At 46.0% G+C, this 18,094-nt stretch overlaps 1 protein-coding gene across 6 annotated transcripts in view; it reads left to right on the top strand.

The window, feature by feature from the left end:
- LOC138568528 (V-set and immunoglobulin domain-containing protein 1-like) overlaps window positions 1-6,706 on the top strand; it is a 109,321-nt gene extending 102,615 nt beyond the window's left edge. For all 6 annotated transcript variants that reach the window (XM_069646441.1, XM_069646444.1, XM_069646445.1 and 3 more), the window contains one exon: window positions 2,985-6,706. Coding sequence is in view for 1 of the 6 variants with exons in the window: in XM_069646445.1 (XP_069502546.1) it covers window positions 2,985-2,986 (2 nt within the window). In the remaining 5 variants the exon portion in view is untranslated. The remainder of the gene's footprint in view (window positions 1-2,984) is intronic.
- Window positions 6,707-18,094: the final 11,388 nt, after the last annotated feature.

Raw genomic sequence — 18,094 nt, 5'->3', positions numbered from 1 at the left:
TACGATGCCAGCCTTCCAGTGTTGAAGTTCCATGTGACATGTGTTCAACAGCCAGCAAAAAGGTTTGCCTCTGGCCTAGAGACACCTTTTCATGAAAATAGAGTGGCTTTTCCTTTCAAATGTCTGCTGGTTTTTTGCATGCGAAACATAATCTACATTACTTATTGTCAACACGCACCATGTTTTTTTCTCGGACATTTTTCCTGTTAGCAGTGGTACAATTTTCAAATTTAAGCTGCAAATACACACGCCTAGCCGTTTTGGCGTCAGTATTGAAAAATCCTACTTTTCATGTGAAAGTGACCTTTGGTTTGGGGCCTTTGAATGCACCCCACAACCTGAGCCCCTCACCAGCCAGCCCATAGAATATCTCCAGTATGCAGCTCTTCCATAACCTTGTCACAGTAATTCCCTGTTAGGAGCTATCTGGCGCTGGATTTTTTTTAATGCTTTTGAGATGTACTTATTTTGTTCTACCTGGATCTTTGTTCATAGATAATAAAAGATGTATTGGTTTTTTAATCTAAGGTGTCCACAGATAATAATCTCTGCTTCCCACCTGGGACAAAGATGGTAATCGATGATGTATAGAGATGATGATCAATGTGGCACAGAGATGATAATTCAGGCTGTGCAGAGATGGTAATCCATGCTAAACACAGATGCTATACAATAATTTAAAGGGATTATAATCCCTGCTCTATGACGATGATAATGCATGCTGTGCAGAGCAGAGATGATAATCCTGGCTGTCCACAGATGATAATCCTTGCTCTATAGAGAAACTACTCAATGTAGTGCAGCCAGGCGGGACAGAGATGGTAATCGATGATGTATAGAGATGATGATCAATGTTCCACAGAGATGATAATCCAGGCTGTGCAGAGATGGTAATCCACGCTGTCCACCAATAATAGTTTGTTGTCCAGTGATGATAATCCATACTGAAGAGAATCCTTGTCATTTAGTGATGTTATTCCATACTGTCTACTAATGATAACCCATGTTATCCAGGTATGATAATCCACATACTTAGAGTCAGATGTTTTACTAACATTCTATCCATCCAGAATCATGTCAATGCCAGTGATTAAGGAGTGTAATCTTAGGTCAACACCAGAAACAGATTACAAAGCAGGAGAACATGTGCTGATGCTGATTTTGGAAACATGCATGATGAATTGCAAAAGCAGAATATTCAGGCTCTAAAAAAGAGAAGGTGCCTGTCCCTCTCGTGAAATCAGGGTTCCCGGGTCAGATACACTGCCTCGCCCTCAATTAACAATCACGCCAGATAGCTCTAAGAGACCACCCAAAATGATGCCGCTGGTGCAGAGAAACCTTTCCACCCCGTAGACACCAACACCACCAACAAAGAGAAAGTGTCTCTTGAAAGAAACTGGCACCAATATCTCAAAGAAACTATCCTTACAAATGCTGCCAGCTCAGATACGCTGTCCCTTGCTGCAAACTGACATCACCTGCTCAGGGAGACCCGACGCAGACATATAAGTCATTGCTACAAGCTGCCAATTCACCCCTTCCCACCATAGAAATCAATACACACAGCTCTAAATATCGCATCACACAAGCCCATAATGCCAGAGTAGAGACACTGTGACCTAACCAGAAGAAATACCAACAACTCAATGAGATTATAGCATGTGAGGAATCATCCTCACTTTCTTTACCAACCCATGAATGCTTCGCGTGCACCGCCTAGCGGCTGCCTGGTCGCAGTGATTGTTCCTGTGAACCGCACACGCCTGTAGGCAGGGAAAGACTTCAAGAGACGACTGCAGGGTTTCCGCAACAAGAGTGAATACTCACACACAAACATACACACACCCTCCATTCCCTCTGGAGATCCAAAGGTAGCATAACCATGGCCTACTCTATCTCAGATCAAGACAAATGACACCACTAAGGTCTGTTAGCTTGCTGATCAAGAGCCCTCAGCCATAACAGGAGTGATATCTAGCGGTTATCAATGCACAGCACCTAGAAACAGGCCGGATGAAGCGCGATGGTTACTTCATGTCTGTACACATCAATACAACAACAAAACTATCACACATGTCCCCCCTCACTGCAATAAACTAACGTGCCCACCCACTCTAAAGGCCATGAAAATGGCAGAGCCACCCGGCATAAAACCCGGTGAAATAACGCGACATTCACACAACCCAGGACCCCATCAGAGAGAGGCCCTTCTATGCAGATAGAAGAAAGGCATCCGCTTAGAGAGGACCTCTCAAGTGGGCAATCCCATCAAATGTCTCATACATACAAAAGCAGGAACTCAGTTCAGAGCAAAACACTTGCAGGCAAAAAAAAACGCAACAGCTCAGAGACACCTTCCATAGAGACCAACACGTACTTCTAGACTCCATTTCATACACACAAAATAAGGAAAAGAAATTAGAGAGGTTTTGCCGAAAGTTCAGTGAGCATCCCAGCTCAGAGGCCATCAAACGTACACAAAGCAAGCATCCCACTTTGAGAAATCACCCCATACACACAAGATAAGGAGCTGAGCCCAGCATGATCCTCACCTATATACAATCGAACGACCCAACTCAGAGACTATCCATAGCCACACAACAAGAGCGCCACCTCAGAGACATCATTCCTTACAGACTTAAGAAGAAACACAGTTCAGAGGCACCTTCAGCACACACAAAACTAAGAAACCCAATCATGGGCCATCACGTGCACACAAAACCAGGTGCACAACTTATAGAGACCTCTGGGTATACAGCACGAGTACCCTAATCAGCGAGGCCTTCCCAGATATGCAACAAAAGCAATCCAATTCAGACCCCATCCCCTTACAGCCAACACAAGGAACCTGTCTCCAAGCACCAGTCCCACGACAAGCTCTGAGAGAATGTCTTAATGTGCGCCTCGAAAACCATGCATCATGACTGACTGGTGTATAAATTGCAACAAATAATGCCATGTGTTTCCCGCTTGCTCTCCAGAGAAGAACATTCGATGCTCGCCCGCAAATGGCCCACGGTGTGCTCAACCGATTTGCCAGCCTACGTGTCATCGCTACAAGTCGTATACTATGGGAGGCCGTTCAAGTCAAAATTACACCTCTGTGAATGTGACATATTGAAATGAATACAACATGCAGTGAAATGAGTAAGGCATACACTGAGATGACTATAATACGTATCGAAATGAGTATAACATGTATTGAAATGAGTATGACATGTATTGAAATGAGTATGACATACACTGAAATTCAATGAATAAGACATGCATTGAAATGAATAGGACACACATTGAAATGAATATGACACCAGTGATAGAATGGCAATATGGCCGCCCCAGGACACGGATCCCGATGTGGCGCCTGCGCGCAGAGGCGCTTAAAGACCAGGTTTTTAGGGAAGATGTGCGGGAAGAAATAGTTAGTTATTTCGAGACAAACACTGGCAGCGTTGACTCGGCGGGGACTCTGTGGGAGGCTTTTAAGGTGGTGGTACGGGGGGTGGCAATCGCCAAATCAAAAGGCTTGCAGAATGGGGTCCTGGCTGACCTACAAAGAGTAGAAAGCGAGCTGGAACAGGCATTGAAGAGCGAGCACATAGACAACAACCTGGTGCTTAAGCTGCAGCAGCAGTGTACGGAACTATGGGAGAGGCTCTGTAACCTGAATTATAAAAAATATATTGAGAGGCAACACGCGGGAGGAGACAAAACAGGCCGTCTCCTGGCATGGCTGTATAAAAGAGAAACCCCGAGACCCCCGATTAGGACGATAACTAGAGAGGATGGGGAGGTGATAGATACCCAAGAGGGTGTAAATGAGGCATTTGCGGACTATTACAGGGAATTATACCGGGATCTAGGAGGTGGAGGCCGGGAGGAAATGCTAGAGACCCTGCAGGACATCGGGTTGCCCAAGATAAGCATGGAAGAGAGAGAGGAACTAGATGCCCCAATTACATTGGAAGAGCTGGAGGCGGTCGTCCGGCAGTTACCCACTAGCAAGACCCCGGGAACGGATGGTCTGCCTGGCGAATTTTATAAAGCGTTTGGGGCGGAAGTGCTCCCCCCGATGCTTGATATGCTTAATGAGGCGTTCGAGACGGGGAGGCTGCCGGAGTCGCTCAGAGAGGCGGTCATCATACCGCTCCCTAAGCCCAATAAACCCGGGCATAGTTGTGGATCCTACAGACCATTGTCTATGTTGAACCAGGACAGTAAGATACTAACGGCTGTCCTGGCGAATAGACTGCGGAGAGTGATAGGCAAGTTGATCCACCCGGACCAAACGGGGTATGTCCCGGATAGGAATATCACCCAAAACCACAGGCGACTCCATCGAGTGATTGAATTTGGATGTAATAATGGGGGTGAGATGGCGATAGTGTCATTGGACGCTGTGAAAGCCTTCGACTCGGTTAGATGGGAGTGGCTGCTGGCGGCCTTGGGAGAATACGGACTGGGTCCGGGATACATTAGATGGGCGGAGTTGCTGTACAGTGCCCCATTGGCTAGAGTGCGAACGGGCACAGTCATATCTGAGAGATGGCAACTTAGCAGAGGCACTAGACAAGGGTGCCCTTGGTCCCCGATGTTATACATACTGGCTCTGGAACCTCTGGCACTGTATCTGAGGCAGCAGTATGATATTGTGGGTATTGAAGTGGGGGGGGAAAGACACCTGATATCCCTATATGCGGACGACTTGTTATTGTATCTGAGTCACCCGGAGGAGAACTTACAGTATATTCTGGATGTGATGGGGAAGTATGCGAGGTTGTCGGGCATAGCGGTCAACCCCCAGAAATCGAGCATCTTCCCGTTGGGTAGCTATAGAGATGTTCCCATAGGAAGGTTGCCAGTGTTGCAGGTGCCCTGGTCGGTTAATACATTTCGTTACCTGGGAATAGATGTTTGCCACACGGTGGAAGAAGAACATAGGTGTAACACTGAGATGGCTGTCGAGAAAATACGGGCATGCATGAGGTTTTGGGAGAAGTTGCCTCTGGCGATGATGGGGCGTGGAGCGATGATTAAAATGGTGGTTCTGCCCAGGCTGCTACACTACTTTAGCAACATCCCGTACATGATCCCTAAGAGCTTTTTTGCTAACATAAATGGGGTTTGCAGAGAGTTCTTGTGGCATGGTACTCGAAATAGAGTAGCGCTATGGAAGCTACAGAACTCATATGAAAAGGGGGGTGTCAGACTCCCAAACTTCGAGGCTTATTACATAGCGAGCCAATTACAGTTCGTGTCCAAATGGCTTTCTGACGAAGAAACCCCAGAACTCAGATTGTTTGGACATGATTGTGCCCCGTTTTTTCTAAAGGAAGTCATCTGGTTGCCCGAGGTTATCACAAAGGAGTATCCGAGAATGGTGAGGCTGGGGTGGAAGATGTGGAGACGAGCATGCAAAATGATGGGGGACCCACTCCCGTGCTCTCCGCAGATGCCACTAGTTGCCTTGGCGGGGGAAGACGCACAACTGAGGGGGATAGTCAGGACCTACTGGGAAACTGTGGGGCTGGTGACATTGGGTGACATATGGCAGGAGAGAGCCATCAAGGGGTTCGCAGAACTTAGTGAGGAGGTGGGATTGCATGGGGGCCAATATGTCACATATTACAGATTGGGGAGAAAAATTCGGGAACTATGGCCTGAGATTACCTTGGTAGATGAACCGGATGGCACTATGGGAGTGATATACGATACGACAGAAGGGGGGCATGAAATCTCTAGACTATATGAGATGGTGATGTCGAAGGTTGGGAAGGAACAGACATGTCTACGATCGGAGTGGGAGAGGGAAATGGGTACCCAGATGGGAGATGAGATGTGGGAGCGGGCTCTGGGATATCACAAAAGGGTGTCTAGGAATGCCAGATTGCAGCAAATACAGTTATATGTTACGCATAGGGCGTATATGACCCCGTTGAGGATATCCAAATTCCGGAACGCCGGAAGACAGGCGTGCCCTAAGTGTGACGAGGAGAATGCGGACATGACGCATATGTTCTGGGCGTGCCCAGTGATCGAGGGGTTCTGGAGAGAGGTGGCGTGCAAGCTGAGAGGGAGAGGCGTCACGCTCGCCATAGACACCGCCTGGGCATGCCTGTTGGGTGGGTTTCCCAGACCTCGGAAGCAGAAACATGTAGGCAAACTAAAAGACTTAGCATATGTGCTAGCTAAACGAAGGATAGCCATGGGCTGGAAAAAATGTCACAAGCCACGGGTTGAGGTGTGGTGGAGTGACCTGCAGAAATGGGCGGAGGCGGAAACAGCGGTGTGGCAGGAGGCGAGTTGTATGTCCTGGGAGGAGAAATTGGGCACCCTGACGGCATGGAAGACACTGGTATCCTGCATATTCGGGACAGGGGTGGATGCGGAAGAATCTGATGATAACGATGCCCATTCATTTGTGACAGATACAGTAAATGACATGGAAACGGGCTCGCGGAGGGAGGGGGGATTAGGGGAGCAGTGTGCACTAATTGTTGAATGTTAAATGCGATAGTGTTGATTACACTGCGGTTTGGTTTGTATTGTTGGTTGGTTTAAAAAATTAATAAAAAAAATAAAAAAAAAAAAAAGAAATGAATATGACACCTATTGAAGTGAATATGACACACGTTGAAGTGAATATGACATGCAATGGAATGAATATGGCACGCATTGAAATAAATATGACTCACGTTGAAATAAATATGACTCACGTTGAAATAAATATAACACCCATTGAAATGAATATGGAACACATTGATGTGAATAGGACACGCATTGGAATGAATATGACACACGTTGAAGTGAATAGGACATGCAATGGAATGAATATGACACCCGTTGAAATTAATATGACACACGTTGAAATAAATATAACACCCATTGAAATGAATATGAAACATGTTGAAGTGAATAGGACACGCATTGGAATGAATATGACACCCACTGAAATGAATATGACACACGTTGAAGTGAATAGGACATGCAATGGAATGAATATGACACCCATTGAAATAAATATGACACACGTTGAAATAAATGATACCCATTGAAATTAATATGACACATTGAAATAAATATGACACCCATTGAAATGAATATGACACACATTGAAGTGAATAGGACATGCAATGGAATGAATATGACACCCATTGAAATGAATATGACACACGTTGAAATAAATGTGACACGTTGAAATAAATATGACACACATTGAAATAAATATGACACCCATTGAAATGAATATGACACACGTTGAAGTGAATAGGACACGCAATAGAATGAATATGACACCCACTGAAATTAATATGACACACGTTGAAGTGAATAGGACACGCAATGGAATGAATATGACACCCACTGAAATGAATATGACACACGTTGAAGTGAATAGGACATGCAATGGAATGAATATGACACCTATTGAAATGAATATGACACACGTTGAAGTGAATGGGACATGCAATGGAATGAATATGACCACCATTGAAATGAATATGACACACGTTGAAATGAATATGACACGTTGAAGTGAATAGGACATGCAATGGAATGAATATGAAACCCATTGAAATGAATATGAAACAGGTTGAAGTGAATATAACATTCATTGGAATGAATATGACACCCATTGGAATGAATATGAAACAGGTTGAAGTGAATATAACATTCATTGAAATAAATATGACACCCATTGAAATGAATATGACACACATTGAAGTGAATATAACATGTATTGGCATGAATAAGACACACATTGAAATGAATAGGACATGCATTGAGATAATTATGACATCCATTGAAATGAATATGACACACTTTGAAGTGAATAGAACATGCAATGGAATGAATATGACACCCACTGAAATGAATATGACACACTTTGAAATAAATATGACACCCATTGAAATGAATATGACACACGTTGAAGTGAATACGACATGCAATGGAATGAATATGACACCCATTGAAATGAATATGACACATGTTGAAGTGAATATAACATGCATTTGAATGAACATACCATGCATTGGAATGAATACGACATGCATTAAAATGAATAGGACATGCATTGAAATAAATATGACACCCATTGAAATGAATATGACGCATGTTGAAGTGAATAGGACATGCAATGGAATGAATATGAAACCCATTGAAATGAATATTGCACACATTGAAGTGAATGTAATATGTATTAAAATTAATTTAACATTCATTTGAATGAATAAGACATTACCTCCATGTCCCGTTCCTCTTCCCAGTACTTACCTTTGAGTATGTTCCGTGCTCACTGGAACTCTTTTCTTTTGAAGCTGCCCTCCTCCAATTGGAAGGAGTTGTCAGGTGTTCGAAGGGCTTTGGTGGTCGTCAGGTCTTCGATCTAGTGGACTGATGTTATGGTTCGGAAAGACAACACCTTGGCTCTTGCTTCCATTAACCATCAGGGGGCTACGGGGTCCCGCTCCCTGGAGGATCTGGCTTTGTCCATTTGGACCTGGGCCACGGCACACCTGGTCTCCTTGAGAGCGGTCCATATCCGGGGGGTGGACAATGTGACTGTGGACCGGCTCCGCAGGGTATTCCGGTCTCAGGGGAGATGTCTCTTTGTCCCAAGGTTTTTCAGGATGTGTGTCGGTGGTTCGGCATCCCTGGATGGACCTCTTTGCCTCCCCCTGCAACTCTCAACTTTCCTGGTTTTGCTTGAGGACTCTGCACCCCATGGGTTGGTGGGGGGGTGGACACTCTTCCCTTGACTTGGCCCCTCAGAGCTTCTTTATGCTTTTCCTCCAAATCCCCTGATTCTGCAGGTCATCAGCACAATCAGATCATCTCCACGTGTGTTTATCCTGGTGGTCCCTTACTGGCCTCAGAGGGGGTGGTTCCTGGGCCTTCTGGAGATGCAGTTAGCTTCGACTTGGGTGTTGCTCAGATGGCCGTCTCCATTGCAGTTGGTCAATGTCCCCCTTCTCCTCTCTCATCCGTTGGGGGGTATCTGGAAACTGATAGGAGGGATCTCCTGGCATTAGGCCTTTCTGCTGCAATGGCTGGGATGATCTAGAGGGTGCGCCAGTCCTCTACACTTAAGTCCTCTGACTGTCATTGGGCTAATTTTCTGGCTTGGTGTTCCCTGAAGTGTGTTCTGGCACTGGAGTGTGGCCTCCAGACATTTTGCAATTTCTTCATGAAGGGGCGGAGAAGGGGTTGGTGGTCTCTACTCTCTATTCTCAGTGGTCGGCCATTCGGGCTTTCCAGGTTTCCTGGTCCCCTACGGTACGTGGGGAGGCTCTGGCTCAACGCTCTTGAAAACGGTAGCAGATACTCATCCCTTGGGCCCAGTTGGTGTTCCCCGTGGGACCTTCCTCTGTCCTGTCCATATTGCAGAAGCCTCCATTTTAGCCCTAGGAAGAGGTGGAGATGAAATGGTTGATGCTGAAGACTACCTTCCGGATTGCCATTACTTTGGCTCAGCATTTGGGGAAAATCAGGGCCCTCTTGCGTAGGCCACTGTTTCTGGTGGTCTAGGAGGAGTCTTTGGTGCTGGGCTGTGACCCCTCGTTTGTGCCCAAGGTCGCCTCTTGGTTCCATCGGTCTCAGGAGGTGGTTCTCTTGGCTTTCATTCTTGCTCCATCCTCTCCTAAGGAGGAGGCTTGGCATTATCTGGATGTCAAGTGGGCGGTCTTACATTATCTGTCCCAGAGAGAGTCCTTTTGTCTCACTGATCACGGGGCAGGGTGCCGTGGTCGCCAGGTGTCCACTCCAATGATTAGCCGGTGGATTAAATCTTTGATTCTATGAGTCTGTGGGCCTCTGTGCTGAAGGGTGGGTCCAGGGTCGGTCCACAAGAGGGGTGACCGCCTCCTGGGCATGCCTACGGGGGGTTCTTTTGTTGGTGCCGAGCTGCCATATGGGCTACACCCAATACATTAATTCTGCATTACCAACTCAACGTGGAGGTGCTCCAGTCTACTTCCTATGGTGTGGGTGGTCTGGAGGCTGAGTCTGGTTGAGGTGGTGATAGGAGTCATGGTCAGCATGCCTTTGCTTTTTGCTGTATGAATAAATTGTTGCTGGGTGAGTTTTACATTACCCTTGGTGTCTGTGTCTTTTGTGGTGGGCATGGGCGTCCTTCCTAACTCAAAGGTATGTACCTAGAGAAGAAAGAGGGACGTGGAGGTAATACTCAGATTACTTTCTGGTAATCTTCATTATTCATCCTTCTCCTCCTCTGTCACACCCACCCAGGACCTTTGCTCAGGTCTGGCTGCACACTTCATTGAAAAAACCCAAGACATCCTTTTCTCTCTCACTTCCACACCACATCATACACCAACACTTCTGGAGCCTGCCTTTGCCCCTCCACCACTTGTCCTCTCTTCTCTCACTCCCACTACACCTGATGAGGTCACCAGACAAGTCCAATCAATAAAGGCCTCATCTAAACAGGCCTCTGCCCCTATAAAACCATTAAGGACAACATTGGGCCTCATTACGAGCATGGCGGTAGCCGTGCCTGTATGACAGGCACGGCTACCGCCACGCTCGCTACCGGCACCGCCTCCCGCGATTGGGCAATAACCGGCCCATTATGAGATGAATGGGCCGGTAATTGCCCATTCACGGGTGGTGGTATTGCCAGGCTACCGATCCCCATTCTGCCCTATAGTCCATATAGGGCAAAATGGGGTTGGGGAGCATGGCTGATAGCGGTGCCGGCGCAATTGCGAGTTCTGCTTGCAGGTGCCGCACAGCCCGCCAGGTAAGACCTGGCGGGCTGTCAGGAACCCGCGAGCAGAACTCGTAATGCGGTGGGACGGTATGAACGGGGCCGGTGCCTTACCGGCACCGTTCATACCGTCACTGCCACCCTTATAATGAGGCCCATTGACTCTCTTGCTCCAGCCTTGGCTGATCTCTGCAATCTCTCTTTTGCCACTGGAGGTTTCCCATCTTCTCTTAAGCACTCCATTGTGCACCCTCTGCTTAAGAAACCCTTGGCCGACCCCTCCATTCCGGCAAACTACCGCCCTATCTCCATCACCCCCTTCCTGGACAAATTCGTAGAGAAGCTGGCTATCTCTCAGCTCACCCTCCACACTGAATCTGCTGGTTGCCTCCACAACCATCAGTCTGGCTTTAGAGCATCCAGAGGCACGGAAACTGCTCTCCTGAATACCTGTGAAGACCTGCTCTCAAATCTCGACACTAACACCCCCCTGTGCTCATTCTTCTTGACCTCTCCTCTGCCTTTGACACAGTAAACCACAACATTCTGATGGCACGTTTCCGTGGCACCCTGGGAATCACAGGTCAAGCTCTGGCGTGGGTAACCTCATTCCTTTCTGACCGTCCATCCAAGGTGCAACTTGGGTCCTTTCTTTCTACTATCACTCTTTCAACCTGTGGTATTTCCCAGGGTTCTAACCTAGCCCCCTGGCTCTTCAACGTCTACATGGCTGCCCTGGCATGTGTGATTGCCACTTTCATCTCTAACTTCCAGTGTTACGCGGATGACACGCAACTCTCCTTCAGCCTACCCTGAGCAACCTCTTCTACGTTGCTCATATCTGACTGTCTGCAATTCAGCCATGGTGTGCTGCAAACTACCTCTGCCTCAGTGCCAGTAAGACTGCGATTGTTCGCATCAGGACTTCTGCTCCGCATTCCCACTCTCTCTGGCCGGCCTCCCTTGGCCCTGCACCCACCTGTGAGGCAAAACACCTTGGGGTCATCTTCTATTCCACTCTCTCATGCTTCACTCACATTTCGGACATCTCTAAAAAGTCCAACTACCAGCTGCACGTCCTCAGAGATACTTTTCCTTTTCTTACCTTCCCCCAGCGACTCACTGTCTCCAGAGCCCTGGTTCTCTCAAGGCTGGACTAATGCAATAGCCTCTTTCTCAACCTCCCTGCCTCTGTTCTGTGCCTTCTGCAACTCATCCAGAACAGAAACGCAAGACTTATCCTTGGCCTCAAGCCCAGGGACCGCATCTCTCTGGCGCTGAAATCCCTCCACTGGCTCTCTTTGTCTGCAAGGATCAAGTTCAAGACCCTCTCCATCGTCCATAAGGCTTTCTGGGGCTTGGGACCTACCTATCTGCAACATTCCTTGCACTGTCCTTCCCGAGCCCTCCGCTCATCTACCTCCAGCCTTCTGCGAGTGAGCTGGTTCTCCAAGCAGAGATTTGGAGCGAGATCTTTATCCTCAGCAGGGGCCTCCATATGGAATAGCCTCACTGCTGCCTTCTGTCTTGAGCCTGATCTCCTTAAGTTCTGGAAACTCCTTAAGACATTTCTCTTCTCTTCCTTCTCTCTCCTTCTACCCTGTTAATCTCTCTCTCCGCTCTATCCATCTCTCCCTCCTTTTCTGCACAGTTTGCTGATTGGCTGCCAGGTGTACCTCAGAGTCTCACAGATCCCTGGCAACCTTGCCAGTCCTCTCACACTTGCCTCCGGCCCTTACACTTGCCTCATCGTTACTGCACTTGGTCAATGACACATGAGAGTGGCATTTCTCAGCACTTACCTGAGCTTCTTACTGACTGGGCGCACTTGGACTCCCCTCCCCCCTGAACTTGTCCTCCCCCACCCACCTCCCCTCTCCTGTACTATCTTGCACTTGCATGATCTGAACGTACCATGCCTTGAAGATTCGTCTATCTTCCATAGTCCCCTCCTCCCTGCATGGAGGCGCCTCAATGCACTTGGAAAAACTGCAGAATCATCGTCAGACCTATTTGCTGTCATCTACACTGTTAATTGTATTATATGCAATTACTCTGCCTGTGTAGATTTGTATCGTTCAGAAATTCAAGGCCTCTGAATGACTATTGCTTTTTCCCCTTGTCCCCTCCCTCCTTGAGCGCTTTGAAACACTTGCTTTGTGTGTAGGTGCTTTACAAATAAACATTACCATACTATACTACACCATACTAGTCTTACTCTTCCTCGCCCCAGTACGGACTTCCTCTTCCCTCGCGGCTGTTGAATGAAGGTTCCCATGCCCGGGCTTTGGATTACTGCTGTAGGCTGGTTGGTTGGGAAGTTATACCTCGTGGGAGGGGAGGGGCGGCCAGTGGAGGGCTTTCAAAGAGAAGAGTTCCAGTGAACATGGAACATACTCAAAGGTAAGTAATGGGATGAGGAAGAGTAAGACTAGGAGTAATGAAGATTACCAGTAGTAATCTGAGCATGCATTGAAATTAATAGGACATGCAGTGAAATAAATATGACATCCACTGAAATGAATGTAACATCGATAGATGTGAATATAATACTGATTGAAATTGATGTAACATGCATTTAAATGGATATGACATGCATTGAACTGAATATGCCAATCATTGAAATGAATATAGCCTGGGTTGAAATTGTTATGACACAGATTGAAATGAATATAACATGCAGTGAAATGGATATGGTGTACTGAGTTGTGAGTATAACACATGCTGAAAAGCACATGACATAGTCAGCCAATCATATGAGTCCTCCTTCGCCTGCATTTAAAGGCATGGTCTAGTAAAAGATTTTATTGTCCCAACGGGTCGGCCATGTTTTTTTAAGCCTAAGTGGCTCGATTTTAGAAAACTTTCCTATGGACCTTACCCGAGTTTTCGTCCATTAAACGCACGCGAAAACAAGCACCAGCGAGCCGCCATTTTCTGATAATCCTATCTTTTCCCCGATCGCCCTGGCTGACCTGCTTTTGCGGCACTAAATCAATTCCCCCGCCCCTGAGCCTGACATTATCAAAACATTCATATTCCCTGCCTCTCCCCGTGACGTTACTGTGCTGCGTAGGCAAACGCGCCCAGTCGTCTTCTGCGCGACTCCACACAGAACCCGGAAACCAACACAGATCACCTCACAACACAGCGCGCCACAATTCGGAATATGAAACTGTACTTTAAAATGAAACAGCAACACGGTACATTTGGTAAAGTACATTTATTTGACATTAAATGTTTAGAGAATATTCAGCAATTGACATATGAACTCCGGAAGCCATTTATTTTCTTTTATCTGTATCCGCAATAACTGTTCTGTTTCATCTTGAGTCACGCGCTGTTCCTTTATGGTACACAGGGTGTTCATTTTCGTAAAAAGAATCACTTTGGAAGCACGATGAACCGCAAGGCTGTTCCATCAACTAGGCACTAGTCCATCCTAAAGGTTGATATGTTGCTTCTAGCCACTAGTACAGCGTAAGGGCATGTGGGCCCTTGGCGATCGTCCCATAATATGGTGATCGTGCTCCAGTTGTTGACACAAAGCTGCAGGTGTCTGCTGAAGAATCCATCCGCCGGTGTCTCAAACAGATGGCAGTGGCAGTAAGGGATCAAATACCTGTTATGAAAACAAAAAAATGATAATTAGTCTCGCTAGCCGAACTTCATTAATACTACTCATTTTATTTATTACGGCCGATCATAAACTATTTGCTTGCAAGGGTAGTTCAATGGAGTATGTTCGTCTCTAAAATCAATGCGAAAAGTAACGAGATAAATCGAGGCCAACACACAATGATAAACGACAGTCTACATGCGTGAGGAATGATATGATATGGCATTTGTAACGCGCCTATACTCAAGTGTTACTAGGCGTGACGAGGCAGGTGGGGAACAAGGGCAGACAGACAACGATCCTACTAGGCCAGGTGTCTTTCTGATCGCGCATGGGGATTGGCTGTACAAGGTTAGTTGAATACAAATTAAATAATAGGGCCAGCTGGTGGCAAGTGCAAGGTAAATGCCGGGAGAAGGGGCTGAAGGATACAGAGACAGTCCCGTAGTGCAGGGAAAAGTGGCTGGGCCAAGGAGCGAGATCGGTGAGACCAGTGGACCTGCATGCCCATGTGCCCACTACGAACAGTTTTACTTGCTTTTCCTAGCTCTTCATTCATTCATTTATTCATGCATCCATTCATTAAATCTTCATTCCGGTATAAAAGCGTGTAAAGATTTACTTACATTATATTTGAAATTTCCATTGTGTCTCTTCGTAATGCAGTCTGTAAAACGGACCGTGCTCTTAACAATGATTTTTCGTATACTGACCTAAAACTGAAACTCGGTCTAGTTTCTGAATTTTCTGCCTTATCGTCTCTTACGTTATTGCGCACTCCCTTCAAATGTAGTTCTTTCGGCATGGTCCCTGTCTCAAGGTCAAAAAACAATAGACCCTTATACTTCCAGTGCGACTTGTGGGCCTCATCTGGGCGCTGTCCTTCGCATTCTTTATTTGCAACATCACGTAGTATAGGCATCTATGAGAACTTGAAGTTTAGAATCCGTCTATGTAGTGCGCCTCAATGTGCAAATGCGAACTGGCTTCTCTCCCAAATGCTACGGCCCGCTTGGCTGGCGCGTTCTAAGTGCCCCAATTTTGTCCCCGTTGTCTGCGAGCTTTGCAGCCCAAATTGAGACATTTAATTTTTGGCGGAAGGTCAGGGAAAGTATAAAGTACCACAGGAGTTGAGTTAAAAGTGAGATTTATTGTTTGTTTGTTTGTTTTATTATTTGCAATACGCAAGCCTCCCCTCCGTTAACAGTGCGCAGCATTTACATGAGATGAGACATGAGAAAAATATATACATACACATATGTGAGGTGAATAGAGAGAATTCAAAGATGACACCCAGCTTGTTCGCCACCCATGATGGTGAAGGTAGGGGTTAGGTTTACAGGTACACTGTACAATAACATTTATTTACAAAAAGACAATCGTATTGCAATTATTTAAACCGGGATTTGTACTTCACAATCATCTGTGCATCGGGTGGGCATGGCACAGTCGCAATGTTCGGTGGCAATGGATCACTGCTCTGCAAAGAAACATCCAAAATTCCATATCTGTGCTTCTCTAACACAGCAACAATAAGGCCTTTCACAAAGTCGAACTGCATTTCATCATAGACTGGTTTGATCACCCATTGCTTACTTCATTTTGAAAACGCCTTAGTGTAGCGAGGCATCCTTACTTTACCCCTAGTCCTAGATTGTTCACGTCCGACATTGCTGTTATGGGCCAAGACCGCTAGTAGAGTGCGATGTTTCATGCCCCGAAAGCTAAAATGCAAGTGCTTTGGCCTGTACTTTAGGCACATATTGTGGAACACCTCCAAATCTCCTGTGTGACAGAATTCTGTCAGTCCTCTCAAATCTCTTGATAGAGTTTTGTCGAAAACAATCTTCTCAATGGCTTTGTGTGTCGGTGAAGATGGAATCAACCACTTCTTCTTCCGTACCTCCTCTGGGGACAAAGGGCCATGTTCACATTGGTGGAAATGTTCATTTGCTGTCCAGCGGTGAACGTTGGTACAGTGGTGCATCAGTGACCGCCATTTTTCAAGTAGTATTTCCACTGACCCCTCACAAGTTTTTGAGCTCCACCAAAGATGGTTGGTGATAGAATGTGACCACTCCAAAATACTTTCAAAACCTTTTTTTTTTCCTGCAGCCGAGATTTTCTTATTGATTGATTTAGCAAGATGCCATATGTCAAAATGATGTTTAATATGTGGGAACTGCTCTCTCATTGTCTTGGCAATTGAAACTTGTCTATCCGTGGCTACGAGGTCGATGTGCATTCCCCTCGATTGTAGATATTCCACTGATTTTATAAAACCTAGTTTCTCCATGGCCACTGACGATGTACATTGTGTTACCTGCACGACCACCGAACTCACAATTTTCTTACTATCCATGTCCTGAAAGTGGTAGGTGCAGTACTTGGCAGAAAATCCAGGGCTGTCGCACTGTCCATCGCCGGCTAGCCTGAATCGTTTGCCTTCGAATGTACTTGCTAGAGACAATTGTTCAATTTTCCAAGCATCACTAATGGCCGGAAACAGATAATCACGTTGGTATGTGTAGTACAGCGCTTTAGAAATGAAATGGAGTCCCACAAACTGAAAGAAAGCCTCTAACTTTCTAAAACTGGAGCCACTAAAAAGTGATGCAGCTGCACACAGTAGATTGCCTGCTGGCATTTTCCCCAGCATTGGTTGTGCAGACCATGAGAACCTATGATTTAATCTACAGGTGGCATTTATTTTGACGTTACTGCCTTTTATTTGACGAGTCACATTAATCAATGGCTTCCCACATACTTTCCCTCTAATGGAATGCACACATTTCAGCATACTTATAATTTCCATCAAACAACTGTCGAATACAGTGTATTTGCTCTCTTTCATTAGACTGTCATCCTGCGTCAACGTTGTTTCAGCCTTTGACGTTATGGAGATTTCAACACATTGGAAAGTAATATCGCTGATATCAAGTTCTGATGCGTCTATGGATGCTGCGGCTGGTTCATTCACTGTCATTTCAACATCTATTACTTCAACATTGATGGGAGAACAACAATGTCGACAGGGTTTTTGGTGGCAAATTTTTGGCGGGTGTAGATTGTGTAAATTGATCTGCAACTACTTCTGAGCTATCTTCAATACATTCAATAACATCTTCTTGTGGTGGTGCGGTCGCACTGTAGCTATGGTCCAATGCAACTTTGCTGTAGTCTCCAAACACAATTAATTCATGTTCTGGCCATTGGACATGAGCATCTCGAGCCTGAACACGCCTCGCCTCAATAGTTCCTCCATAGTGTACACGGTCTGGCAAGCCACATCTCTCATTCGCTTCACTGTCTGTGTGTGTATAGTTCTGACACCCACGGGTAACTGGAGGAGATATTGGAAAAGGGATGTTCAGTTTAAACACAAGATGGAGTGTAGTAGAATTGACTGGAAAAAAACATAAAATAGTCCCCAGCACAAACATTTTTTTAAAGTTATGAACTGTTTGTAACTAACCTTTTTTTGGTTTTTTTTCTTTGCAACTTTTTTGACTCGACCTTCAACATCTGCACGCTGTAGCTCCGATTCGTTTCCGCATGTCCTCCCTTCCTCTTGCGCTGCAAGGACTATATTTTCTGTATCCGCATAGACATCACGGAATGAGGCTCCATCGTCTCCCTGAAACATAGTACTTTCATTACTATGTATCAAAATATTGTTAGCATAAAACACACGTGAGGACGAACACACAGGTACATCTCAATAGCCAAATACGATTTAAACATTG

The sequence above is a fragment of the Ambystoma mexicanum genome, chromosome 1p (assembly GCF_040938575.1).
Source record: "Ambystoma mexicanum isolate Mex_15411 chromosome 1p, UKY_AmexF1_1, whole genome shotgun sequence".
Classification (NCBI taxonomy): Eukaryota; Metazoa; Chordata; class Amphibia; order Caudata; family Ambystomatidae; genus Ambystoma; species Ambystoma mexicanum.
Note: the sequence above shows the minus strand (reverse complement) of the source record. Positions and strands in the feature narration are given on the sequence as shown.